The sequence below is a fragment of the Chelonia mydas genome, chromosome 9 (genome assembly GCF_015237465.2).
Source record: "Chelonia mydas isolate rCheMyd1 chromosome 9, rCheMyd1.pri.v2, whole genome shotgun sequence".
In the NCBI taxonomy this organism is placed as follows: Eukaryota; Metazoa; Chordata; order Testudines; family Cheloniidae; genus Chelonia; species Chelonia mydas.
In genome coordinates this window covers 75,805,170-75,832,509 of record NC_057855.1, presented here as the reverse complement: position 1 = coordinate 75,832,509, position 27,340 = coordinate 75,805,170, and the positions used below count along the sequence as shown (strand labels likewise).

At 54.1% G+C, this 27,340-nt stretch overlaps 1 protein-coding gene across 4 annotated transcripts; it reads right to left on the bottom strand.

Moving 5' to 3' along the window:
• Positions 1-48: 48 nt before the first annotated feature.
• LOC102929300 (phosphatidylinositol 3,4,5-trisphosphate 5-phosphatase 2) lies at positions 49-26,611 on the bottom strand. 4 transcript variants are annotated; one of them, XM_027817695.3, is made up of 27 exons: positions 26,331-26,603; positions 24,853-25,463; positions 20,374-20,437; positions 19,028-19,166; positions 18,627-18,702; positions 17,929-18,069; positions 16,562-16,649; positions 15,284-15,370; positions 13,794-13,901; positions 13,145-13,259; positions 12,583-12,689; positions 11,137-11,239; positions 10,398-10,594; positions 9,287-9,404; positions 8,824-8,920; positions 8,148-8,286; positions 7,773-7,872; positions 6,885-6,973; positions 6,204-6,285; positions 5,979-6,068; positions 5,411-5,527; positions 4,563-4,651; positions 3,954-4,041; positions 3,073-3,228; positions 2,669-2,744; positions 1,770-2,334; positions 49-882 (listed from the first exon to the last, which is right to left on the bottom strand). In XM_027817695.3, the coding sequence occupies exons 2-27, from the start codon at positions 24,987-24,989 to the stop codon at positions 871-873; spliced, it is 3,180 nt and encodes a 1,059-aa protein (XP_027673496.1). In that variant the 5' UTR covers positions 24,990-25,463; positions 26,331-26,603; the 3' UTR covers positions 49-870. The 4 variants fall into 4 exon arrangements, with proteins under 4 accessions (XP_027673496.1, XP_007055342.1, XP_043377771.1 ...); XM_007055280.4 differs by having other exon boundaries at positions 18,549-18,702; positions 26,331-26,602; XM_043521836.1 differs by having other exon boundaries at positions 88-882; positions 8,824-9,404; positions 26,331-26,611.
• Between the last annotated feature and the right edge of the window lie 729 nt (positions 26,612-27,340).

The following is a 27,340-nucleotide window of genomic DNA, read 5'->3' as shown; positions in this document are numbered from 1 at the left end:
TGCAGCTGGATTGCTCAAATATTAAGAAACAGATTGCTCCATGCGGGATACAGGAAAGAACCTGTTGAGACAAAAAGCACCAGCAGCAACATTGCAAATGGAACCAGTGTTTCCTCCCAGAAAGAAAATGCACCACAGCAGAGCGAGAGTGAGTGAGTGTGTGTGCACGTACATCACATACACACACAAGCTCCTCCAGGACAGCCTTCTACAGTGCGTGTGAAAAATCGGGATGGTAATAGGAGCCTATATGAGGAAAAGACCCAAATATCAGGACTGTCCCTATAAAATCGGGACATCTGGTCACCCTAAGCTCACACAGGGAAGGAAGAAAAGTTAGTGCTGGCGTCGCAGTAGCTGCTGGGGCTCCCCTGCTACGTTCTGGCTCCCCTGAATTCCCAGTCACCGCTCCATGGAACCCGGCTAGACAGTTTGGGGTTGTGGCAAGCTTCACCACAAGGCTAAACATCCTTTTGGGTCCAGGCCTTTGGCAAAGCCTCAGCCAGATGCACAGGGCATTTCTGCAGCCACCGCCAGGGGAGATTATGCACGAGGATATCAGAGTGACAGTGAAGGTTGCAAAGGAAGGTAGCAAGGGGGATATTTCCAATCCAGAGGCTTAGCCCAGTGACACCGGATCTTGGCCCTGTCCCAGGGACAGAACACCTTCAGCAGCTCTCCACCCCCTGCACCAGGCAGCTACCCAGAGGAGATTAGAAGGGCATGGAGGAGTCTGGATGCCAGATTCATGATAGGTTTGGTTTCAGACTGGGTCCCTGCTGCAGGCTCCTGGGGCTGCTCTCGTGGAGCTTGGCTTGGATGAGCTTCCGATGAGTGGTGCTCAGCACGCCAGTGTCCAGCAGGTCCTGGTCAGTGATATTTCTAGACAAGGGAGAGAAGGAGAGAAACTGAGGGAGAAGCCAGCAATGCAGCACAAGGCAGGGAGGAAGGGGACTCAACCACCTATGACTATTGGACATGGAAGGACTATGAGACTCCACAGGTCATCTCCCCCTAGTCTCTGCCCTGCGCTCTGCATCCAGGGCTCAGCCAGGAGACCCCAACTCTCCTCCTGCCCCACGCTGAACTCAGAGCTCTTGCCAGGATGTCTGGAGGCACACGAGCTGGACGGTCATACTCCAGTAAGGCACAGTGGTACACATGAGCCAATGAGCCCTCACACACCACTATCCTTACGATACCTGAAGAATTACAGATCATCCCAGCCGTTTTCATACAGCCCTTCCTCATACTGTTCCAGGCCCAAGCGGCTCAGCCACATGCCAACACTCCGGGGTGATCACCACTGCCACAGGGCCACTCAGAAAGAAGAACCAGGATATGGCCCAACAGCATCATGCCAGGGGACTACAAAGCAATGACTCTAGCCCCAGCTCTGCTGAGTCTCCTGAATCCAGTCCTGTGCTATCCCTGCTCATCCCGCCCTCACAGCTCTGCTAGGTGCCTCCCTTGTGACCTGCAGCATCCTACTGTTCCAGCCCCAGGCCTTTCCTGAGCCAGACTGACTGTGGTACCCAGTGTGGACAAGGGAACTAGGATGGGAGACCCCAAGCTCGCTGGTGCCCAATCAACACATTTACACGCAGGTCTCCAGAGATTTGTGCATTAACATCCTCCCTACACCTGAAGTTCCTTCAAGGCCCAGCACGAAGCCCTCGCCAGGCATGGGGTGTCTTGTCTTGATGCATCATGTCTACCTGGCGCATGAGCCAGTTGGTGCTTTCCAGTGCGGGTTGCCCGGGACATACCTCTCTAGCACGGTTGAGTCGGCGAGTGTCCCGCTGGGACCCTGCCCCCTCCCAGCAGCTCTGTGGTGGTGGCTCCAGTGCGCTGCGGGTGTGGCGCAGCAGGTTCTTCCGGCCCTCTGGCTGGCTGGGGTCCAGGCAGCTTCCTCTCTTGTGGGGCTCTGTGTCCACGTCACTGAGGCACCAGGCCATGTGCAGGGCTGTGAGGGAACAGTCACCCGACGTCTGCGGGTGTCTCGTCAGAATGGCTGACTTGGGCCTCTTGTGCCTCCCAATCTGGGAGGGGCTGAGCTGGTGCCCACAGGAGATGGTCTCGGGCACAGAGTAGTGGGGGCTTCTCTGTAGCTGTTCCTTGGAGGAGGAGCAGGCTTGTGCTCCTGTCAGGCTCTGGAGCCTGCGGCATGGAGAATGGTCCAGGTACCTGTCAGCCTGCCTGTCACTGGCCTGACTGTAAGGAGGTTCAGGCAGTCTGGGACACTGCGCCCAGGTGTTGGGGACCCCCTCAAATATGAAATAGGCTGGATTGGTGTAACTGCCAGCTGCATCCGGGAGGCTGAGGGGCCGGCTCCTGAAACAGACAACAGTCGAGTGGGTGTTTTTGCCCAGAAAGACAACTCCAACAGATAGATCATCCCAGCACCCTGGGACAAACCCAACCCCAGTTCCTGGCAGAGACAAACTGACCGACATCCCCAACACCGTGACAGAGAGACAACCATGGCACTCTAGGGCAGATGGACCGACAATCCTAGAAGACAGACGGACAAGCAGCTACTTCACCCGCTCAGAGTGCACCCTCATTCGGAAACCAAACCGAACAACTCCCATCATGAGCCCTGGACTGGCAGCACCAAGTATCCTAGCAGGTTAATGGCCAAGGCGCGGCATGCTAGCAGCGTTACCTGACGGCACGCAGAGCTGGCTTGGAGAGGGTCGGGAAGTCGGACTCCGTCTCGTCTGTCTCAAAGCTGATCCACTCTGCACAGAACGAAGACTGTAACAGTTAATGGGAATGCAGCAAAGGAAAGTGTTTCTACTGAACTGTCAGCCCGGATGGCGGGAACTCCCAGCTGCTCCAGTCCCAGCCTCTCCCTGCTGGGAACTCTAGAGGGAAGGGGGCAAGAGGAATGGCAGCAGGGGAGCTCCCACTTATTCCAGTCCTGGCCTTTCCTGGTGCCTCCTGGGGCAGGAGAGATGGCTGCAGAGGAGCTCCCCCCAGCTTCTCTGGGTTTTCCCTGGTCCCCAAGTGGGGAACTGAAGCCCATATCTCTGAAGCAGCAGCAGTTCAGTGGCATGGCTGTATTACCGTAGAGCCTCTCGCGTGTGCTCCGCCTGTCCTTGGGGACTCGGACCTTCATCCAGCCACGCATGGAGCCTGTTTCTTCACCCCGGTGGAAGAGGAAAGTCTCAAACTGCTGGGCCAGGCTGCCAACCATAGATCTCATGGCAATGCAGCACTCACCTGCCCAGAGAGCACAGCATCACCTCAGAGGGTGGGGCACCACACAGTCACTCAGGCATCCACCAACAGCAACTAGCATCCTCCTCCTCCCACTCACACATTCCCATGGAAAAGTACTAGGACCAGGGACTGGTGGATGCCACACCACAATGTGACATCCACCAGGAGCATGGAGCTGTTCATATACACAGAGCTAGTGTCCATTGGGGGTGGGGGTGGCTTGTCCTGCCAAAACTTCAGATGTGCCCCTAGTTTCCCTGTAGCTTGGAGAAACCATTTTCTCCTGGGGGAGATGGGAGTCAGTCTCCATGGTCACCACATTCAGGCTACAGCACATGTCTTCAGTGAGGCATCAGCCTCTCCTTCCTGGGCCTGCTCTGATGGTCAGGGCCCTGCACTATCTGCAGGCCCCCAGGTCCTCCCCCTGGGTCCCAGGGGCAGCAGGGGCTGAAGGACAGTGCCCTGCACTGCTGTGAGGAGACCTGGCTGCTGTCCCTCAGTCTAGTCTCTTGCTCCTTGCTTCAGGAGGGGGCAGCTTAAGTCACAGTGGAACCTGGACCCTTCATGAATGTTGGTGCTCACACTGATCCCCCTGGTCCCCTGCTCTGGGCTGCTCCGGAACACAGGGAGCCCAGTAGGAATCACCTTAGCCCTCTGTGAGGTTCATGTGCCATCCTGGCACTCCCTAACACTCCCCCTTTTAAGAGGATGTGCTGGACACATACCATATGACTCACAACTGTCCATGCCCTTGATGCTGAGGAGCAGGTGCTGGTCCAGCAGGTACTCCAGGTCCGACAGGATCGGGCTCAGCTGCACAGGGAGAGACAACAACTCTCAGAAGATCTGCAAACCGCCAATCCAGCCACAAAGCCTGAGCTCTGGGCCTGAGCGCTGGGCTTAGGTACAGGGACATCACAGTGACCCTACTGTCCTGTAGTGCAAGGGAGAAAGCCCCAGTGCTCACCACTGGGTTCACTCTGTGTGCAAAAGAACTTACTCAGGAGATCAGCCAGGGAAAGAGCGCACCAGGGAGTCAGGACAGAGGGAGAGGGATGGGGTGCCCCAGAGGCAGGGCCTGGGAGAGAGAGGAATGGGTATGCCAGGGGAACAGGGGATGGGGGTGCATTTCAGAGCCAGTGAGGTGGGAAGTCAGGGCCAGGGAAGGGGTGGAGGAGCCAGGGAGTCTGACAAAGTCTACAGGCTGTCACTCCTTATAGTCTGCCTATGTCCTTCTCACCTGCCTCCCCTTTGTTGTGCCAGACACATGCACATGCCAGCCCACGCACATACCTGCCAGCCCACCCAAGCCCCACCCCCCTCACTGTGCTTACCACTGGCAGCTGTTTAGCTGACCAGCTGAGTTTGAGGAAGCCCGGGATGTCGCTGCTTTGGGAACTGTTCTCCCCACTCCGCTGAGACTCTGGCAAGAAATTAAGAGAGAATTACAAGAGCAAAGTGGTGTCCTGCTGCCAACCTACCCACCCCTCTCTCTACCTGCTACCAGCCTCACGCCTCTTCCCTGCCAGCTCCAACCTCTCCTAGGCACCAACCACATTGCCATGGGGAAGGGGAGTGGACTCAACCCAGGACAAATCCCAGTTGTTTGCCATTGAGATAGAGCTGCCAGCCCCATTGCCCGCAGAAAAAGAATCCCAACACAGGAACAGACTGCACAGAGAGCACATCACCCACTGCTCAAATGCAGCCACCTCTGAGATGAGATGTAGCAGCTGCTTATACCATGCACAGCAATGGTGTACAACAGGACAGGAAGTTTAGAAGAGGCCCAATCCTTGTGAAACTTAAGGTTGTCACAATCTAACCCAAGTGTGACACCAGCGTTACACTTCAATTCTCACACAAAATGTCCTGGGCTATGTAATGAGCGCAAAAGGCCAGAAGCTTGGCTGTCCGTCTCACTTGAAAAACAGCATCTCGTGCAGCACAGCAGCCTGGGCCCTGAGGTCAGTAACGATTCCGGGGCGGCACCCCCTTCTGAGGAGCCCTCTGCAACACAGCGCCCCTTAGCACTGCACTGGGGCACCGGGGTCAGCACTGACTCAGTAAGGAATGTCACCTGTGCTGCCCCCTGCAGCGCTAGGTTTTCCTTGCTGGTCTCCCTTCCAGGTGCTAGGCAGGCTTGGCATGTGGCCGGTAGAGATGCCCAGGCTGCTCTCACCTTCCAGGCAGTAGGAGTGGAACTCAATGTAGCACTTGCTGCGGCTGGCTGTTTTCACAATCACCTCGACGCTGTCCCACTCGATGCAGGCCAGGGACTCGGGGCTGGAGCCAGGAACTGCCAGCACAGAACGGCCAATCAGTGTATGCTGACGGGGCCCCACCCTGGCCCCCAGATCTGTCCCCTCAGATGGGCTGTTCCCGTGCTGGCTGATATGACCCCTTGAGGACCTGGGCAGGGTGTCAGATTGCTACTACCCCAAAAGTAACAGGGAGGGGTCAGTCATAGCTCAGGTCTGTCTGCAGGGTCAGCAAAATGAGTTCCTTGGATCCTACTCCCCAGGCAAAGACTGACCTATTCATCTCCCCACTAACAATGCTAACCAGCACTGCTGGCTGGTAGCCCTGTGGCGACATGTGTTGGCCCTGAGGACACTGCAGTTTGAAAGTGATGGCAGAACCTACTCAGCACATTCGGGGCTAGGACTGCAGCACTCCAGCCCTAGATCCACCAGGGGAGCAGGCCCTCCCCACCCTGTCCAGTGGCCAACGGGAGGCAGCCTCCTTACCCTTCCTAGGCACGAACTGAGACGTCACTCCCACCTCAAATGTGGCAAAGACAGGCGAGTGGTCACTGGTCACAATGTCATCAGTGCAGCCTGAAACACGGAAGAGGGAGCCACGTCACTGCCACAGAAACCCACTGTTCCATGCCCCTGTTCCAGACTGGGCCTTGAAGGTGCCAGGCTAATGGCCTTTGTGCTCCCAGGCAGCTCCCGGGGCTCCTCACTCACCATATGAGTTACAGAGCATGTGAGTCTCAGGGTGTGACTTCCACAGGATGCGATCGCACCACGAGGGAACATTGATTCTCACCTGCAACCAAGAGCAAAGAAGCTTTAGGTGCATGGCTGAGCCTGGTTTGAGCTGCTTGGATTTCCCTGCAGCCTCAGACACTCCCAGCACATCTCCCCTCCCAGCTGAACTAGGGAGGTTACTATCCTGTTCATTCCCAAGGGCTGCCGTTCATCCCAGTGTCCCTGAAGGCATGGGTTCCCCGCTGCTCACTGTTCAGGGACAGCACAGATCACAGCGCGAGAGAGGCAGGGAGTGTAGGGTGAGGCAGCGTGGGCTGAGCACTGGGCTGGGAGCCAGGAGCTCTCGAGCCCTAACCCCAGCCCTGCCATTGCCTCACTCTGGACTTCCTTGGTCCAGCTATTCCCTCGTGGCCACAGGCAGCCAGCACAAGCCAGAGGAGCTTCAGGGATCCAGCCTGAGAATAGGGATGGCTCAAAGCTACTGTGTCTTCATCCCTACCCTTAATGCAACTCAGCTGGAATACAGACTCGAGCCTGCGGGCCCAGTCCTATTCCCGCTCCCAGCCAGGTAGGACCATGGAGCACCTCACTTGGGACAGTCCCACATAGGAGGCCTGGCCAGATCCCAGCCCCTTCCCCTCGAGGCCAGACACTCACCCCTGTTGTTTTGAACTTCTGCCAGACATAGCTGTCCCGGGAGCCCCGTTCATATCGGTACGTGGGAGGGAAGGAGATGTCTCCCTCACCTGGAAATGGAGCAAACAGGAAGACCTGGAGGCGAGACCGCGCCAGACACCCACAGCCCAGGGCAGGCAGATACTGCCCACAGAGCCCATGGCAAGGCCAGAGAAACCCAGTCAGATTATTCTGTCAGACTAGAAAAACCACCTCCTCCCCCACTGACACACACAGATCTACTAGCGCCCCTCAGCCCTGAACTTCATCCCTGCTCTTACTCTGCCAAAGCACTTCCACCCTGGCCTGTAGCCCCTCTGCTACCCAGCCCTGGGTCTCTCCTTGGCGCAGTGAACTGTGCACAAACATCCGCTGGGACTAAGCTGAGCCATCTACCTCACTGAGCCTACCACCTGAAGCTGGGTTTCTTTTGTGCACCTCAAAGTTTCTTGCATATTTAGACACTATGTAGCTGGGAGGTGACACTAGACTGTTCATGGCTGGGGTAGGCGACAGCGTGATGGCTTGGATGGGTGAATCTGTGGAGTCTAGGTGTGGGGGGTGTAGTGAAGCTCATTGGCCCATAGCTGTTATCTGCATCATGTCAGGGGTTAAAGCCCAAACCCCAGTTAAACCCCAAACCCCATCCTGGCTGTGCTGTATCTGCTGCTTTTGGGGACCTGGGGGCTCCAGTCTCTCCTGCACATTTTGGCAGCAGTTGTAGAGCTTGTCCTGCCTTCAAGCATTGTTGAATTGTGAGTGCAGGAGGTGGCCAGGGGGCATGGTATACGGGAGCCTTGCTGGGGGCGAGGCTGCAGACGGGCAGGCAGTGCTCTGGGCATCAGCCCCATCTGTCCCCATCGCACTCACTAAATCGCAGGAACACCTTGTTCTTCTCACGCTCCAGGGTGAGCTGGTCCACGGCCAGCAGGGCCTCAAACTCCTTTTTGTTCACATGAGCTAAGATGTCCTGAGAAGGAAGAAGGGAAGGTCCATAAGCGCTAAGGTTTGCAGGGCTTTTCTGTACCCTTCCCCCAGCACGGGCTCCCACCACAGGAGTCCACAGAGAAGAAAAGGAGCTCCGTGTTCACAGTCCACACCCATCCCCTTTATGCCTTTGGGGCTGGGCTGGGATGAGGGACTGAGCTGCCTGCCCCAAGAGTGTTCCCACAAGTAGCCCATTCTCGAGAGCAGCTGTGTGGAGCTCAGCAGCAACCCAGGGCACAGATGGGACCAGTGTCCTACCTGGACCTCCATATCAAGGCGGTAATTGAGGTCTCCAAACCAGAAGAGGTGGGTGAAGCGCAGGGTGAGGTCGAAGCTGCTGAGTCTCCTGTCACCCAGGACCAGAGAGCGCAGAATGTCACTGTAGTTCTGGTTCCGCCTGCACCGGATGAGGGTGGCACAAGGCAGAGCAAATCAGGGAGATCCCCCAGGACTCCACTGCCCTGCAAATCCGCAGGACCCCACCTGCCTCCACAGATCCCCCTGAGACCCAGCTCGCCCTGATCCCTACCTGCCCCCACAAGGCCCCCTCTCCCTGACCTCACCAATTCCCAGCCCCTACCTTCCAATTTGACAGTGATCAAAGTGACATTAACCCCAGCCCCTTCAAGCCAACACCTTGGCTTCTCCCCTGCCCTGCAGTAGGCTGGACAGTGTCCCAGCCCTGCACACATCTACTTCAGCCAGCTGGAAGAGCGCAGCCTTTGGGTGAGCATGTCCAGCCCAGTACCCAGGCTGTCTGGCCATGGCCGGGAGGCTGAGATGAAGGCTGACTGTGGCTGAGGCAGAGGAAAGGCCAGGACGTGGTTAATCAATACAGGAGGTGATGCACTGGCTATGGGGCAGCTGTGCTGGCATTCCCAGCCCCCTGAGGGTCTCATATAGGCACAGGGTTCAGGAAGCAGCCCCCAATCACCTGTGTGTCTTCTCGCTCCCTGAGGCCAGGTGGCAGTTCACAAACCCAAACGACGTTCCGTTGAAAAGGAAGGAGACGCCCACAGCCCCTTTGTTACCTGAGGAAACACACCAGGCACAGTCAGCCCTCAGCCCTGCGTGTTCCCCTTGCTGGGGGCTCCTCACAGGACCTGGCTGTCCCCATATGCTCTGATCCCCACTGGGACCTGAGACCTGCTCACCCCCTGGTATGGCCCCCGGAGCACTCCCCTCTGCCCCAGATACAACCCAAAGATTGCTCCCCAGCTCCCCTCCCCCTGCCCCAGATACAGACCCCAGACCACTCCCCTGCCCCTTCCCCAGATATGGCCCTGGAACATGTCCCTCCTCCCACCCCAACATGGCCCTTCGAGCCCTCCCCTGCCCCACAGTGTTCTCCTCTCCTCCCACTCCAGCCCCCAGATGCCCTTCCCCTTTTGCTACACCTAGTGTGTTTGCAATTCCTGTTTTCACACTTGACGTGTTCACATGACTGATCCGGCGTTCGTGCTCTGGTTTTACCAGCACCACAATCTTGATGCTCCAGAGGCACTGTAAGGCAACCTGCAATGAGATTGGAAAGGGAGTGAGACCACCCCAAGAAAGAGTAGGGGAATGAGAGCACACTGTCCTCTTCTGGAAATCACGCTGCAATAGGCAACCCTCCTGCAGCTGGGCAAGGCATCCCTGAAGCTTTGTGTACAAACACCCCCTACCTGGGCCCAACATCAGGTTTGGATTTGCAGCGTTTGCTGGGTCTGGCCTGAGCCAAACTCCATTAGCTCACTCCTGGGCTCTGGGCAAGGCCTGTCTGAGCTCAGGCTGTGGGGAGATTTCTCAGGCCTTCGTCCCAGCTCTCTGGGCATGACCATCCGTGCCACAAGGCCTAGCTGCAGAGGCCACAGCCTGAAAAATGGCACCACACAGATCAGAGAACATGTCCTGCCTAGGCAGGCACCAACGAGGATAGCTAAGAGAGAATTCAATTCAACTGAAGAAATTACTTTCCCAATGGGGAGAAAGGGAGAGAGAAGCCAGGGCCGTGAGATAGAGAGAAGAGGACACAAGGGAGAGGACGAGCTCGGCTTCCCCATCTCCCACTGGAAGCATCTGTGGGTCCCTGAACTGTTCTCCAATCCTTCAGCCACCAGGTGGCAAGGGGGATCGTGAAGGAAGCAGAAAGGTGGGGTCAAACAAGCCACCAAAGTGTCTGAGCACCAGGTCCCAACAACAGGCTCCACTGGGGGAGGGCATCTTTCCTGCTTGTCAAGGGCTCTGGTAGTGTGTTGGATCCCTCTGGCTTTATCTTAGGCAGTTGGTTATGGGTGTAACAGCCCCAGGACAATTGGTTGCTGAGCGATCTACTTCCAATAATAGTTGGATGCAGGTAAGTCTTTCCAATAGGCTCTTAACTGAGTGAGTGCTGGCAGGCACCCTCCTTACAAAGCCAGAGAGGGCAGGTAAGGTAAGGGGAGCCAAGAGGAACAAGGGATACTAGGGGACATGGGTGCTGTCCCTCCCTTAGCATTGGGTGAATGGGGTGGCCTGGGCCCATACCACTCGGAAATCTATGGACATCAAGGTCTTCAGAGAGGCTCGCAGGAACTCCACCCATTCGCGGTCCCCCAGCGAGTTCTCCTGGGTGCCAATAACATAGATGTCATGTGGGATGCCAGCTGTGGTCTCATCCTGAGTCTGTCCCAACCCCCTCGATGTCAGCCATGAAGCCATGGACCTGGGAGGTGGAGCGCTGCCTGAGGGGAAACGAGAGACGGGATCAGATTGCTACATTTAATTGCCTTCCCACCCCTGCACCAACCCAAGCACATTGGTGGAATATCAAGTCCTTGAATTGGAACCACGCTGGGTGAAGTGGGATTTGGTTACCTCTCATTCTGCTCCAGGCCCTGGGGGGTCTAATAGGTCCCCTGTCAAGGATGGAAAGTACCATGGCAGCTCTTGAGTCCAGCCAAGAGACCTCTTGTTTCTGAGGTTTGCTGCCATGTCCCACCACCACTGACCATACATCAGCAGCTCTATTTACACAGCAAAAATACAAGGTGTGGCAGGTGCATCATGATATTGACCCACCATAGCGCAGACGAGCCCAGGTAAGGCCTGAGGGCGAGGGCTTCTCCAACCTTCTCACCGCACCAGGACTCAACAAGGATCTCAGAACTCCTGGGCATCGCTCCCTTTGGAAATCTGCAGAGATTTCAACTCCAGAACTATCCCTGGATTCACAACAAGAACCCATTGTCACGCTGGAGGTCTCTGAGCTGTCCCTACTCCTTACCCATGTTCCATGTCCCAACGTACACAGAAATGAGGTCTGGCTCATCCAGGTTGGAATGCTGGATCTTCATGAGCTGCAGCAGTTGACAAAAGGCCTCTCGCTTCTGCAAGAGAAGAACACGACTGCCTGCTTGGGTCCTGACACAGAAGGCAGAGTTCAAGAGAACATGGTGCCCAAGCTGAGCCACAGGTCTGTCCCCACAGATCTGCAGACTGGTGGTGGCCAATGTTTAACTACCAGTCTTCAGTGCAGGGCTCATCTGTATCACCCTGGAGCATCCCTAGTGGTGGACAATCCTGCTTTTAGCTGTAACGCCGTGTCTAGTGATGATCAATGGATGTAACTGTCCTACGACCCACTTCTTAGGAGAAGAGCACAGGAGAAAGGGCCTCCAGGACCACAGTCAAGCTCACATGGGCATCATGGAAAGAGGCAATGAGAATAAAACTTGACAATGGTTGGGCTGTCTGGTGTGGCAAGACCACTGTCAGTCGTGCTGACCAGCATTGTCTCATTGTGTCCTAGTTCTCCCCCGTCTGTCTGTCCGCATCCACCTGTCATCTCTCGTCTTCACTTAATGTGAACTGTTTGGCACAGGGACTGTCTTTTCATGTTGTGTGGGACAGTGCCTAGTACACTGGGGTTCGGGCCCACTATAATAATAAACCCCAGGCCGCAAATCTCCAGGCTCCTACCAGCTAAGGAGTAGAGGGAGAGGAGGCCCCATGCTCCAGCAGAAAGCAATGGAGCACACTGCAGCCTCACAGGCCAAGCCTCCTTGCTGAACAGTTCAGGGTCTAGGGTTAGTCTGTGATTAGCTCTCTTCACTGCGCCTCCCAGCATAGTATCTAGGTGATTCATGGTCATCAGCTACCTGTAAACACACATGCGAGGCGCATAGGGAAAAGCAAACAGACAGGGAATCAGGATACTGGTTCCTCTCTACAGGATACCAATAAGCTAAGGGCCAGCTCTGCCGACTCACACCAGAGGTGGAAAGCAGTGCTGCCTGAGAGGTCTCTCCCACACCAGCAGAGGGCAGTGCTGCACAGCCACATGAGCACCTGGCTCTTAGGATGGGCTGAAGCCCCTTGTTCCCCTCTCTAGTTTCATGGTGATGTTCCATCTCCTGGGTGCTGAGGGGAAGCCCTCACCCACTTTTTCAGTGATCCCTTTGGGGGGAACAGAACACCCTACATCCATCCTCAGAGAGCTTGCTCTCAGGCCCCTGCACGTTCCACGCCAACATCCCCTCATTGCCCACATACAGCAGAGCATAAGTGGGTTTCCTACCGGCCAATTCTCAGAGGCCGGGCAGAGAGAGCCTGGATGCCAGCCCACAAGCAGGGCTAGTCTGCAGCAGGGGCAAATACTGCCCTGAGACCTAGCCCTAGTCTTTTGCTGCAGTGAAGCTGGCGGGAGCCCAGCCTGGGGAGGATCTCTTACCCGTGCGTTCTGGAAGATGAAGTCCCTGGTCAGGCTTCTGTGTTGGTCTCTGTCATACACCAGCCTCACTTTGCTCTGCATGCTCTGGTATTTAATCAGCTGCAAGACTGAAGACAGCCACACCAGCGACAGTGAGACACAGAACAGCACAACCCCCGAAAGCACAGCCAATACACGCCTAAGGAAGGGTCCTGCTGCTGCCTCTCAGCATGACACAGAGGGCTGTGAATACGGCTGCCCCTCACTCCCCCAGGATGTCACACTGCAGGAAGGCAGCCGGCACTAAGCTCACCAAGCGGGGCTCTTGTGTGCATCCAGCAGGCTCTGGCTTATTCCTCCCGTCCTTGGGATAACTGTTCAACAGATTACCCAGGATGAAGGAGCCCATCACCCTGGCTTCAGCCAGGCAGCCTAGTGATGGTCATGTTCCATTTGTGCACCACAGAGTATTCTTGACCTCTCACTGCTGCTTCTCCCATGGGTCTACTTCCACAGTGGGCCAATTACCCAACAACCTTCCAAGGCCTACGCCAAGTCAATGGAATGAAGGGGTTTCCCCTACTTTTGTCCTGAGAGATGGTCTCCTCTGGAGAGCTGCAGCCCCTCTTTGTGATAGCCATTGTCCCAGACTCCACGTCCACTGTCAGAGAAGCCCTCTGTGTTTTGCCCACTTTCACCTGCAGCACAAAGAATTAGGTTATTGAGGCAAGTGCAACTAGGCTGGGTGCAACTGAGGGCAGCAGCAGCCCCTTTATCTCTGTATCTCCCTGGAGTGTACAGATGGGCCAGGGGCTACCCCTCTGCTGGAGGGGCACTGCTCGCATGAGCTCACTAGGCAGGTGCTGTAGCTGCTTGAAGGCTGACTTCCTCCACCCCTATGTCTGAATCCCAATGTATTGTGGCAGGTATAAACCAGCTCTTCTCACGCTAGCTCCCGCTGTCCATTGGAGAACAGGAGAAGGGCAGCCCCACAGATTTCCTGCCCCTCCCTCCAGATTGGCTTTCTCAGCTGACTGAAGGGGAAATCACACCCCATGTTGCCTCTCCTACAATCCCACTGCCCAGATGGCCCACAAGCTGCAGGCCCCACATTATGTAGGGCCCACGCTGATCATGCCCACCCTAGTCTCTGCCTGTGCTGGGAAAGGCCCTATCAAAGGCCCGAAAGGAGCAGTGCAGCGGAGCTCGCCACACCTAGGCGCCTCTCTCACCTCAAAGCTCTGCACAGCCATGGGCTTGGCAGCAGGTGGGTGCACCGCAGCCATACTGGGAAGAGCCAGTTTGTGCTTGATCACTGTCTCCTGCAGTGTCTTCAGCACCTACAGAGAAAGAGTCAGAGACAGGCAGGCAGGTGGTAAGCAACACAAACAGAGGAACCAGCTGCCCAAGGGAGAGGGTTCAAATCCAGCTGCCTTGCCAGCAGGTGAACTAGGGTTTAGTGGGAGCAGGAGATTCTAACATGTTGCTGGCTGCAGGGCATGGCTTGGCCTTCCTGCTAAGCACAACAAGTGGCAGGGGGAACTTTGGAATTGGGTCCTGATGAGGCACCACTTGCTGTTTGCTCTGTGTCTGCACAGATTAAAGTGAAGGCAACACCACCTATTAGTCAGAGAGGGAGACTGGAGCCCTGGGTTCTGTTCCTGGCCCTGCCAGTGACTTGCTTGCAACCAGTCACCTCCTCTTTTGGTGCCTGAATTTACCAATCAGCTATTGGCACTATCTGGCATGTATTGACTGGGCAGTGCTGGAGCCATCAGGGTGAAGAACCCAGGCAACAGTCAGCAGAATGTGCTCCCTCCCGTCCAGCGTTCCTCTCACCAAGGGTGGGGACAAGGTGAACAGCTCGTGTTTGGGAGAGCCGTACAGAGACTCTGTCAGCTTTGCCATGGAGGCATCCAGAGTGATGGCTTGGCTACAAATCACAATGCCCTGCTCTAGGAAGGAGGCGATGACACAGATCTGTCCCTCATGGCTGTCCCGCAGGAGTGGCAATGTCACACTGCTTGTGATAGATATCTCAGCGAAAGTGAGCAGGAATTGGGAACCAGGTGACCCAGTGGGGCAGTTCAAAGAGCAGGGAGGCCCAGAGGCAGAGGCTGGTTTTTGAAAGTGTTAAATTGGTAATGCGAGTTGTGAGTGGGGGGGGGGAGGGGGGGCTGATTGGCTAGAACCTGTTAGGGATGGGGCTAAGGAACTATAAAGCATTCTCCAGGTGGAAGGAATTTCCTTCCCTCTAATCTAAAGAGAGGCCTGGGCTCTTCCTGAAGTTGTCTGTAATGTCTGAGCGCTTAACCTAGTAGAAACTTGCTCTATCTGGAAGTTTTAATTTATCCCAGGAGTTTGCTCAAGTTTAAGGATCTTATTCTAGTCTGGAGAGCTAGGTGATATAGTAAAGGTTTCAATTAGTAGCTCTTCTACCCTTCATGGGGGAATTTATAAAAGGATATTTCTTCAGAGGTTGTTGCTGTAATTCTTGTAATTTAAATTTACTTCCTCTGGGATCTTAAATTCTAAGTCTCCCTATATTTAATGGAATTCTAACTTCTGCTCTCTTTCTCTTCTTCTTGTAGCTTAATCCATGACAAATGCACTGCTCATATGCCATGGTTGCAGTGTGGCAAACTTGTTACCCTGGGCTTCTTTGCAGAGTAACAGTCCCAAGCCATAGCAATGTGTGCTGAGATTAGAAACTCATTAGTACCTTTTTCTCTAGAGAGGAGAGCAGGTGATTGACAGTGGCGATCTTGCTGAGGAGCAATTCAAGGTCTGGATCGCTGGCCAGGAGACCCTGAACAGAAAGAGAGACAGATTCTGATACCTGGTGCTTTTAAAGCAGCAATGACAGATTAAACTGTAGTGGACATGTCCAGAAACCTTGGCCAGTTTCCAGGGTCACTTCAGTACCTATGGAGAATAGAGCCGCATGAAAAACTGGGTTTTTCTCCCCCAAGTTTGGTAGCCAAACTGGAAAATCTGAAAAAATTCATTTTGAGTCCAAACTGATTTTTTTTCCTTATTAAAACGCAAAAACATGTTGCTTGGGTCAAACAAAGCATTTTGGAGGTTGCCGTGAATTGAGATTTTTTTGAACCATTTTGACATTTCTGAAACTTAATTTTAGGTATTCTCAGCCTAAACTATTTGCTGAATTTCTGAATAGTTTTGGTGCCCCACAAATGCATTTTTCAGAAAATTTACTATTTGCCAAACTAAAAAAAAAGCTCTCTAATGTAGGGTGACCAGATAGCAAATGTGAAAAATCGGGACGGAGGTGTAGGGTAATAGGCATCTATATAGGAAAAAGCCCCAAATATTGGCACTGTCCCTATAAAATCGGGACATCTGGTCACCCTACTCTAATGGTTATTAACTACACTTTGGGTCACTAGCAAATAGTTGGGAAGGTCTGAAGACGCTTCTCTACGGAACCAAAACACACACACCCAGTTTAGCACAATTAGCACCTCTCGGGGGAGGTCTGTGCAGGGAGCTGCGGCACAGGACTGAGGTGCACAGGCAGAGCAGTGAGGGCAGGTTAGGGCTGGAACAGCGTGGGGGGCTTTGGCTCAGGACACAGGTCTCCACTCCCAGGCAGTTGCTCTGGCCTGCGTCAGTCCAGCTGAGGTGTCCCAGACCAGATCCCTGACTTGCCGCACCCCACCACTTAAGTATTCTCCCTCTCCCAGGTCCCTGCATTGCAATTTCCAACCTTCACTGAAGCATCTAGCCTGCTGCATCTGAACTCCCTCTGGATTTGAGCTCCAGCACTTGGTTCATGAACACAGGCAGCTGGCTGGGCCTCGCTCCAGGAAAGGAGCATGGTGCCCTCTATGGGTGAAGATATGCAGGAAAACCAAACCCAAACAATGAAATCCCCCATGACCAACTTCCCCCTCCAGCCTCGGAGGCAAAGACGTGCTGACGCCTCCAGTGAGGCTCTCTGCCCTGGGCCAGCACTTTGGGGAAGGGGAGGGCTCACCTGCTCTCTTACGGGGCTCCGAGGGGAAGCCGGAGGGTCAAACACTTTGGCCAGAGTCTCTAAACCAGCCAGCGTGAAGTCAATCTCACTGCAAAGAGAAGAGCACTGAGTGGGGAAGCTCTGTTTGGTCCAAGGAGCCAGTCTCCAGGACACCCCTGCTGGTCCTCTCCCAGTTCCTGATAAGCCACCAGTCACACCCATTCAGAGAAGCTGGGCTGGGGGCGGCAATCCCACATCAGGCCCCTCTGTCTTACTCGTGGGGACTGCCATCAGGTGGTGCCACCTGACATCACAGTGCCAGGAACAGGTCCTTCCCACCAGAGAGTGTAGCAAACCAGAGACACTTTCAGTGCCGGAGGAGTCTAAGCAGGGCTGGGCCTAAGACTCTACAAAGCTCAAGGGGGGGGCTGGGATCAGGCCCCTCCCAGAGTCCCAGCAGGGACAGTAACTGCCCAAGAAGCTCCATCACAGTGCCCTGCAGCTGACTCAAAATGAGGAGGCTGCTGAGGGCCGGATTACAGACGTGCCCTTTCCTGGTTTGCAGGGCTCAGGGAAGCAGTGCAGGAGGCTAGTTCAGCTGCCTCAGGCTGGTACGGTCTGAGCTGGAACCCCTGCTGCCCCAAGCCTTCCAATCTCCAGAGGTGGCTGAGGCCTGGCTGCGGCATCTTGCCAGGGCCTCCAGATTTAAAGGCTTTTGTTGCAGGGGGACTTGGCTCTGCGATGTGGGCGCGCTTTGCAGTGACTTGCTAACACAGCTGCTGTTTAGGCACTTGAATTTGAAGGATGCAGCCACTGAGGGAGGGGGATAATTGGGAGGGAGGAGAAAGGGGCTGTAATTAGGGCTGAGACCAAGCAAAGGGAACAGCATGAGACCTTCCAGGTGGGGATTTCTCGGCTTGTGGATGAGCTCAGTGAACCACACTCCCCCAGAATCCACACAAGAAGAAATTCACACAGGGGTTTCGTGGAGGTCTGCAGCTTCCAGGTGCTCTGGATGCAGGAACTGGCCTGGCTTCCTCGCAAAGGCCTTGTGCAAGCTGCCTCCTCCCAGGGGGACTTTCTTCTGCAAAGCAGCAGGTGCCATCTGTACCCAGCACATACGAGACTCCCGAGGGGAAGGTATTCAAAGCAGCAGATGCCAATTTTACCCAGCAGAGAACTGCTGGCCAGCGTGTAAAGTAGCAGACAGCATCTGTACCCAGCACAGATGAGATGCCCAGAGGAAGAACTGAGAGGGCCGGGTATGAGACATGTAAACCAGACGTCCTGTCTCTAGAGAACAGACAGGAAAGAATAACCTAGCCCTAGGACCTCATCGGGCTTTTCTGCCTCTGACTAGGATGAGTCTATTGCCCTTCATTACTCACCTGTGCAGCCCACGGCAGGCGGTCACTAAGGCTGTGCTCAGGTGTCTCAGCTGCAGGTTCCCATTCCTCAGGGCCTCCAGGTCAAGCTGTAAGTGGTGACTGAGGTAGTCGGCCATGAATCCCATGAAATCGCTGGCCGGGCTGCAACAGGTGGGGATGTGTGAGCGTGCAAGGGAATTTCTTATTGACAGCCCCAGCTGCCTGCCCCGTTGTGCTGATGCAGGTACTGCCCCTGGCACCATGATGTGGAAAGTCAGCGGCTATTGCAGACCTCCGGGAAAAGACAGGGCTGGTTGCCAGTCACTCTGAGCTCTCCAATCTCACTCTCACCACGTGGGGTTGGGCAAGAAGGGGTGTTCTAGTGCCACCTGTGGGCAAAGGCAGGTGCTAGAGGTACAGCCCCCACTCTGCCCTTTACTCAAGCTGTCCAGTTCCCCCCCTCACTGCTGTGGCCTCACCCTTCCCAATGGGACAGTTTCCACTCTCCATAGCAGGAAGGGAAGGGACACCCTAGCTCTCCTGGCACATGCACTGGTAGCTCACTCCAGCAGCCTCTGGACATCCCAGTATATAGTGCTTGCTACTTGCTCTGTGACAGGTGTGGAGGTGCCAGGCAGTACCTGCTGTGAACCTGCTCCTGCAGCCTCAGCTGCAGCTGCTGAGATATCTGGGCCTTGTTTGGCTGAGCAGTAACCCACCCACTGGTGCTGCCCGCGATGATCCCACTGTGAGGCACCAGGCTTGGAGGGTGGCTGGCTCTGCCATCTTCACCATCTGCAAACACAAAGGCACAGTACCTTAAGAGAGAAAAGTAACCAGTTTCCCCTCCCCCAAGCCCATCCCTGATCTCCCCATTGTGTCCAGCATCCTCGCTGGGTCAATCGGGTGTGGGGTGAGTGGAATGTTACACCCCATTTAAGCCATGAACCCCAGGCACAATTAGGTGCAGGAGAAGACTATAATTCACTCTCTTGGGGAGCTGAATGGCCGATCTGCACCCTCCACATCCCCCCATTTCATTTCCTTCCCCAGTCCTTCATCCAGCCCCCTAAATGCCCCCCTCACCACACACGCACCCCCCCAGCCCCTCCAGACTCACCAGAGTCCTCCTCCACTGGCTCTCTTGCTCTGTTCACAGGATAGAGCAGTGGGATCACCAGACCATTGTTGGGTTGTTGGTAGGCCCCTATTAGATCAGTCAGGGTGCGGAAGCATTTGGCCTGGATGCCCTGGATGGTCTAAGGGCAGACGAAGAATGGCTGTTGCTCTGGCGCATCCCACCCCAGACTCTGGATACCCATGGCATCCTGCAGCCAGCCCAGGAACGATTAGAAATGTTATATCTCTCTGTTAGGTGCAGCTAATGAGCCTGTCTCGGCTCAGGGTGCAATGGAAGACTGTTCTCGTCCCAAGGAACTTACACTCCACAAGACCCTGGGGAGGGCGCTCACTTAGAACATTAAATAGCCTTAGCTTTCTCTCCTCTGCCCTGACATCGTGCTGGGGAGGGAGGGAGTTTGCCTAATGTGGGTCATTGATCATGGGCATCTGTCTTCAGGAGAGATTTGAGTGAGGAGAGGATGGGGGCTCTGGGACAGGGAGATCATTCCACACACAAGGGGGCAACCTGGCAGCCGTCAGAAAGATGGGAATGGGAGGAAGACCCAAAGGGGCATGGAGGTTGGTGCCATTGGCACAAGTTAGGGGAGAAGTGGGGACATGCTAAGAGCCAAGGTCTGATCTGAGTGGGTGGAGCAGTGCAGGGCTGTAAAAGGGAGCACCTCTGGGATGGGATGTGATCACTGTTTTCTGAGAGATGTCACCCAATCACACGCAGCAGTTTAGGACAGGAAGTGAACAAGAATCCTGTATCCAGCTGAAACTGAAGGTGGGTCAGAAAGGAAATGGGAAGGAGTAGATGTTTCTCTAGAGCCATCCCAGTTATGATTGTAACGTCTAATGAAGGCATGCAATATCAGCATGGAGCGGCCAGCAAGCTGTGTTCCCAGGTTGTCGCTGAGCACAAGGCCATACCAGAGATGAGTCTGAGGCTATGACGCACTACGTCTGTGCAAAGGAAACACATCCTGTGGGCTCTGAGCACTGCAGGTGTCTTACGCAGAAAGGAAACCACAGTGCTAGTTTGTGGCTCCCAGCAGGGAGGGAGGCACATACACCCCATCCCCAGATGCTGCCAGTGGTGTGTCCCTCCCGTTTGCATCTGCAGAGTAGAGGGTGGAGGCAAGATCCTTCCACATCTGCTTCCTGTGCAAACCCCAAATCACGCAGCCAACAGGGGATCTCCATGCCTAGAAGCCATGCAGAGAGGTGCCTTAAGCACACCCAAAGGAGAGAGATTCGAGGGACAGCAATACTAGTGATTGGGGCATCTCTGCTACAGCTGCCTCCTTCCCACCTGCAGCCAGTGGACCCCACTCCACCCACCTGCACGGATAGCAGCCCCTCCTCATCGGGCAGGATCCTATAGGTGTGCACGTGCCTCTGGAACCTAGGAGGAAACAACAAAGTATCAACACCACATTTCCACCCTTGTGGGTCTAACAGTCAGGTGGGGCCAGTGACGGTGGGAAGAGCCTTTAGCCCATTAGGAAGGCAGGAAGGGATCACAGCGGCACCCATGAGCTCCACTATATCTGGATGAATCTGGAAACCAGTTGTTCTCAGGGAAATGAGGGACAATAATACTCCCATTCTCCCAGCTTCTGTCTTGTCTGGGGAGCTTGTGATCTCCCTGAAGCAGGGACTGTCTCTAACCATGTGTATGTGAGTGCAGTCCCTACCCCAACAGGGCCTCTGGGTGTTGCCACAACACAAATACATCATAAATTTCTGTCCCATTTGGGAGCAGCAGTCAACGATCCCCAGCACTGTGATAAAGGGCCCAATTGGCTCTCAGAGCATTACCCATAATTAGTACCTGGGACAAAGGAGGCAGAGAAATTAAGCTTCTAACCCTGGAAATAAAAATATCTAAGCTGTAGTAGCTGCCCCCAACCCAGGCCACACGACAGGGAGCCCCATTGATGGACGTATGCCCTGCCCCCATTGAAGCCTGAAGCTAACTGGCTTGTCACATGGATAAACATCCTTGTTTGGCCAAAGAACCCCCCACAAGGCCATTGCAGCTGGATACTGGTTCTGACTTGAGCCATCACTTCTGGTGTGTGGCGGGAGGGTTTGAGTGACACATTTCCCTCCCGCCTTCTCAAGGGACAGGCCAAGCACAAAAGGACTTTATGGGCAAAGTTTTCAGGAGAGGCCACTGATTACAGATGCTTCCAATTCTGGGTCTCAGCTGAAGTACGGTGGGCCTGACCCATGGTATTGTGCTGAAGAGCCAGACTTCCTGCAGCTCATGTGGCCACTCCTGTTCAAGTGTGAATTAAACTGCCCGCAAAAGGACAGCCTAGGCCTGGGCTAGTGAGAGCGCATCCTGCTCTGGGAGCCCAAACACCCCACAGCTACTCAGAGCCAAAGTAGGAGCTTTGGAGAGAAAAAGTGCTTAGCAGTATCTAAGCCCCTGCAAGTTCTGGGGGCCTGGGCAGCTCACTGGTTAAATCCCCAGCATGCGCTGCGCCTCCCACACTCCTCAGGACCATGTGTTTGTAATTTATACCATGCTCTGGGCCAGGAAAATATCGGAAATGGAACGGCATCCTTCCAAGACTCTTAAAGGAATAGCATCTTATTCCTGCAGCACCCTGACTACTAGCTGAGCTTTCAGTGAGTTATGCAGATGTGTCGCTTGGTTGGGAGTTGGGATCAGTGCGGCAGCTCAGTCACTGACAGCACAAAGGGACACCTGCCCACTCAGATCACACCCAGCAGTCAAGCTCCAGCCAAAGGCTTTAAACATGTTTAGGTAAATCTGATACGATGTCGTCCTCATGAATACGAGCAATTGGACAGCACTGGCTAGCCAAATGCAGTGCAGAGCCCTGCTACTACGTTCTGATCCAGAGCCGCAGGACCCCTGGCTAGTCCAGCCCTGAGCTCCCACACAGATCTGCCAATGCACTCAGCCCTGACCTACAGAATCTCTGCTCATCCAGTCCTTGCACAGCTGCACAGCTTGCTCTGCCTGCTAGTGCAAATTTTAAATTGTGTTTACGATCAGAAATGTGACTGTATAAAAATGGCTCCTCCTTACTCACCAGATCTGAGCGCCATGCACATCAGAGTCCAGATCTGCTGACTGCAGTGACAAACTGGTTTTCACAGTCTTTTACTCCTATAAAGCCTACAGAAGCCAGTGCAGCTAGAGGAGAGGAACTGGCTCAGTGGTAGCTCCTGCATCACCCACACAATTCTTAACTAACTAGCTAATTGCAGAACTTTATTGCTGATAAGCCAGAAAGAGCCCAGCGCAATTATCCGATCCCAGGGGAGTTTGCAGCACTGGCTGCTAGAAAAAAAATGACAGCTTTTCACTTCCATTTGTATACAGGCATTTTTAGAGCAGAATGCCACTTTAGACTTAAGGGCACCAGTAGGGTCTGGGTACCAGGGACCACCTAGCGCAGAGTGAATTATTAGAGGAATTACTAATACGTGGAGCATGGGGGGAATAGGCTGCCCCCATCAAAACTCCACTCTGAGTTCCCTGCACATACTGTCCTCATCAGGGACTTTTTGTGGAGTGCCATGCATGGGTGAGGACTTAGCAAACACATTCCCATGCCAGGGATGGACATTTAAAGGATCTCTGTGGCCTGGAATCTAAAGAGTTAACTGTGTGCTTTGTGGGCTGGCTGCTGCTGAGTTTTGGGGTGACTTTGTTTTTGCAGAGGGTGGATTGCACCCGCCTGCGTGATTCACTCCCGCACTCACAGCACTAGCAGGATCCTGCAGTCTCACACAGTGTGTAGTCACTCTACTGGACACCCACATCAGAGGCAGACGCTGCTAGGACAGATGGGGACACAGTTGGGGCAGGCTCTCTGGAGTCTAAGAATCTGATTCTGCTCCCCCTTACACTGATTAATTGAACATGGTGTAAATGGAGAATCAGACCCCAGAGTCACTGCCTCCGCAGCCACATTTCACAGATCCTGTTCCCAGAGCAGGGCTGCTGGCACCTACTACAGGACAGGCCCAACAAAGAAAGTAACAGAATGCCGCTAGCCCCCAACTAAAACCTCTCCAGCGCATCATCAAGGATCTACAACCTATCCTGAAGGACGATCCGCCACTCTCAGAGACTTTGGGAGACAGGCCAGTCCTTGCTTACAGATAGCCCCCCCAGCCTGAAGCTAATACTCACCAGCAATTACACACCACACAACAGAAACACTAACCCAGGAACCAATCCCTGCAACAAACCCCGTTGCCAACTCGGTCCGCATATCTATTCAAGGAACACCATCATAGGACCTAACCACATCGGTCACACCTTCAGGGGCTCGTTCATCTGCACATCTACCAATGTGATATATGCCATCATGTGCCAGCAATGCCCCTCTGCCACGTACATTGGCCAAACCAGACAGTCTCTATGCAAAAAATAAATGGACACAAATCAGACATCAAGAATTGTAACATTCAAAAACCAGTAGGCGAGCACTTCAATCTCCCTGGAACTCAATAACAGACTTAAAAGGGGCAATTCTTCAACAAAAACACTTCAAAAACAGACTCCAACGAGAAACTGCAGAACTGGAATTAATTTGCAAACTGGACACCATCAAATTAGGCCTGAATAAAGACTGGGAGTGAATGGGTCACTACAAAAAGTAACTCACACCTTCTTGTCAACTGTTTGAAATGGGCCACCCTGATTGCATTGGCTTTGTTAGCGCTACAAAAGTAATTTTCCCTCCCTTGGTATTCACTCCTTCTTGTCAACTGTTGAGATTAGGCCACTTCCACCTTAATTGAATTGGCTCGTTAGCACTGACCCCCAACTTGGTAAGGCAACTCCCGTCTTTTCATGTACCATGCTATATATTCTGCTTACTGTATTTTTCACTCCATGCATCTGATAAAGTGGGTTTTAGTCATGCAAGCTTATGCCCAAATAAATTTGTTAGTCTCTAAGGTGCCACAAGGACTCCTCATTGTTTTTGTTTAAACCAGGCAAAGCCACTTGCACTCCAGGTCCCCTTATAAACAGGATTTTCCCCTGCATGGGGAAGGGCCGTTGGTGATGGGATATCTCATTTAGCCACTTCTCAGAAAAGAGGGTTCCCAGGTTACATCACTCAAGGTGTAGCCAGGACTGTCTTACAGTCAGGCTGTGTGGTCACTTCTACTAGAAAGACTCATGCTCATTCCATTGATATAGCTGCACTGTAATCTAGGGGTTGGAGCATGGGTTCGGAACCAGGGACACCAGGGGTCTAAACCTAACTCAGCCACTGTCTCACTTTGTGCCGTTAGCCAAGTCACTTCACCTCGCTGTGCCTAGTTTCCCCATATGGGAATACAATCCTTACCCACTTGGTAAATGTCTGTGCAGGGCTTTGAAGGCTATCAGCGCTCAGCAATATTATTAGTCACTCCCACGATGAGCAGCCTGAGACACCAGAGCCAGATTCTCACAGCAATGTGCGAGCGCGTGTGCATGTTTACACCATAGGATCAGGTGGCCCTCGTTAGCAAAGGGCATCTCTGTGTCATTATTCCCTACTGACCTCTCCAGGAATGCTCCAAGGAGTCAGCGCACCGTCAGAGACAAAAGGGATTAAAAAGGCTGGCACCAGCCTGAGGTGCAGAGAGAGATCTCCAGGAACCATTCACCTAAGTTCAGCCTGCTTCTCACCCTGGGTCTGGGCACTGGGGATTTGGGTCTCTGGGTCAGAGCCTTTTGGCAGAACAAGCAGGTTTGTAAGTGACAAGAGTCAGAACCTGAAAAAGGAAAAGGAACAGAGAGAGACAAAGATGAGAAGTGAGTTGGGCACTTACAGCAGGCAAAGGGCGTACGCCCCAGACACGGACTCGCTGTCTCGCACCAGGAAGCACCCATCCTTCCCAGCTTTGGCCAACAAATCCTCAGCCACAACACGACTGATATCCCGGTGATACCAACTTGCTGCTGTCATTCTCTGAGCTAGTCAGGCATGGACTGAAAGTTGTCCCCAAAGGTAAGTCCACCCTAGGGATCCTGCTTCCACAGAAGCTCTGGGATCAGCAGCTGCTCTCAGTGATCAGGCCAGACTAATGGGGTCCAAGCCAGAGGGTTCAATACAGAGGCAGCGAAATTTGTTGAGGTGAGAAGGGCTTCCAGCCCTTGGATAAATTAGGGACTGAAGATCAGAACACAGCTGTGCCAGCTTCAGATCTGCATGTCCTGCATGTGGTCTCTGATTCATCTGTTCCACCCATTAGAAGACACTGCCTTGGATCTGCACAACCATGTGAACCGAGCCAGGCGGAAATCCCCCGAACATTTAACTTGGTCCAAGCAGAGCCAAACGGGGCTGAAGTTTGCAGAGGAGGGCTGGTCGTCCAGAATGCTGGTACACTCTTCATCTCAAATCATTCCAATGGGCCTGCCGGATAGGAGAGGGAACGAGCTGGGGAAGGTAAAGACAAATGTAAAGACAAAAGAAGGTAAAGACAAAGACACTTCTCCTGCAGCAAGTTCCAGTAACCGTCTACCCCAGGGAGGTGCCAGGCCCCCTGCCTGGCCTTCAGTTAGGGGCCTATAGTTCCCATGAGAGCCTGAACAATCTCTGCAGCAGTGAAGGTGACCCTATCACAGGATGACAAAAGGACCCATTCTGTACAGGAGTCCAGTAAAAGCAATCTCCCTTTAATAGGGATGCTTAGAAGGGGGAGCTGAGTTCCAGCCTGGGATTCCCTGGGACTGTCCTGGGCAGCAGGATCTGTGCTACAGTCAGAAGAGGAGGGAGTCCCCTCAAACTGACTGTTCCCATGGCAAAGGGTCTGCATGCTAGGATTCCCTGCGGTCTGTCCAGGGAGCAGCCTAAGGGCAGGGCCCATTCACTTCATTAGCCAGAACACACCCAGGCAAATGCCATACAGGGATTTTATGACCTCTCCAAACATGTGCCCCATCCAGAGCTTGGGCCATTGCTCTGGGAGCACACAAAGCATGTACCCTGTGCCCACGGGGCTCTCAGTCACTCCCTGGGGCAACTTAGTCCAGTGCCTCCCGGAAAGCCGACTGAGCTCTGCTAGCTGCTGGTAGCTGTGCTGAATGCTAAATGTCCACTTGATGATTTCAGTTCCCCCCCAGCCCCTGCTTCCTGACTGCACCAGGTATACACCCCAGCCTGTTGCGGCTCCCTGCAGACCCCTAGCTGCTGCACCAAAGCCGGACACATCCCAGACTAAACTTGGACGCTTAGCCCAGGCCCCCGCAGTCCTCCCCTCAGGAACACCCAGGCCCAGGAAAACTTTCTCCAGTGGTTCTTTACCAATGTCCTGTGGAGCAGGAACAACAGCATCACCCTGCCTGCCAGATGGTTCCTCCGTCCATCACCTGGCTCCAGCTGGACCTGGCTCCTTTCGGCACAGTATGGCTCTCTCACTTGTGCTCCTCTTCCTTCTTCTCACCACTTTCCTCTCCTCTGTGGCTGTCAGGAACAGCCGCCTCGCTCCCCCTCCCCCAGGTTCAGTCACTCTGCAGCAGGCGCAGCAGCAGCCGCTCTGCTAGAGGAAGCCAGTATTAGTCATGTGGGTGCAGCATTCACATTCTGCCTCCATTCTCACAGCTCCAGTGGTTCAGGATGCAGCCCAGTTTGCAAGGCAGCCCCAGCCCTGTGGGCAGGGGCAGCCAGAGGAGCCTCTCGTGGGGCCAGCTGCCGAGTCCTGGCAGTGTCTTAGCCTTTGCTTCACAGAATCCTAGGGGTTAGTAATGGGAACAGGCCATTGGAACATCCAGCTCCTCTCCCAGGAGCCAGGGCAGGGTTGTCTCCTGTTGGACATTGTCGAATGCTTTCTTCAGCATAGTTCAAAAGGTCTCAGGCACAGAGGCATCCAGCCCATGGCCTGGGGAAGTCACTCCACAGCCTGACACAGCTTGCTGGCTTGAAATGTTTTCCCACAACCAGTCTACACTTTTCTTTTCATTGCCCATGTCTGCACCACGGGGACTATGGCGGCTTAGCTCCTGCACTGTGGCTATGCAGCATAATCCATAGCGTAGACAGCCTACAGCAATGGAAGGAGTTTTTACATCGCCGTAGGAACACCACCTCCCCGAGCAGTGGTAGCTAGGTTGACAGAAGCATTTTCCCATCAATCTAGCTACGTCTACACTGCGGGTTAGATCAGCATAGCTGCGGCACTCCCCAGCATAGCTACAGCGCTCACCAGCATGGATTTTTCACACCCCTGAATGCTGGAGCTATATCGGCCTAAACTTTAAGTGTTGACCAGGCTTTTGTTTCATCCCATTTCTCCTTGTTTTACCCCCTGGTACCAC

Bases quoted from the DNA above. Each gene is read 5' to 3' on its own strand.
- LOC102929300 (XM_043521835.1), bottom strand. From the start codon at position 24,989: ATGACAGCAGCAAGTTGGTATCACCGGGATATCAGTCGTGTTGTGGCT. The intron at 10,595-11,136 runs GTAAGGAGTAGG...GTTTCCCCTCAG, and splicing joins CGTTGGGACATGGAACATGG to GCAGCGCTCCACCTCCCAGG. The intron at 6,286-6,884 runs GTGAGTGTCTGG...TCTTGGTTGCAG, and splicing joins AGAAGTTCAAAACAACAGGG to GTGAGAATCAATGTTCCCTC.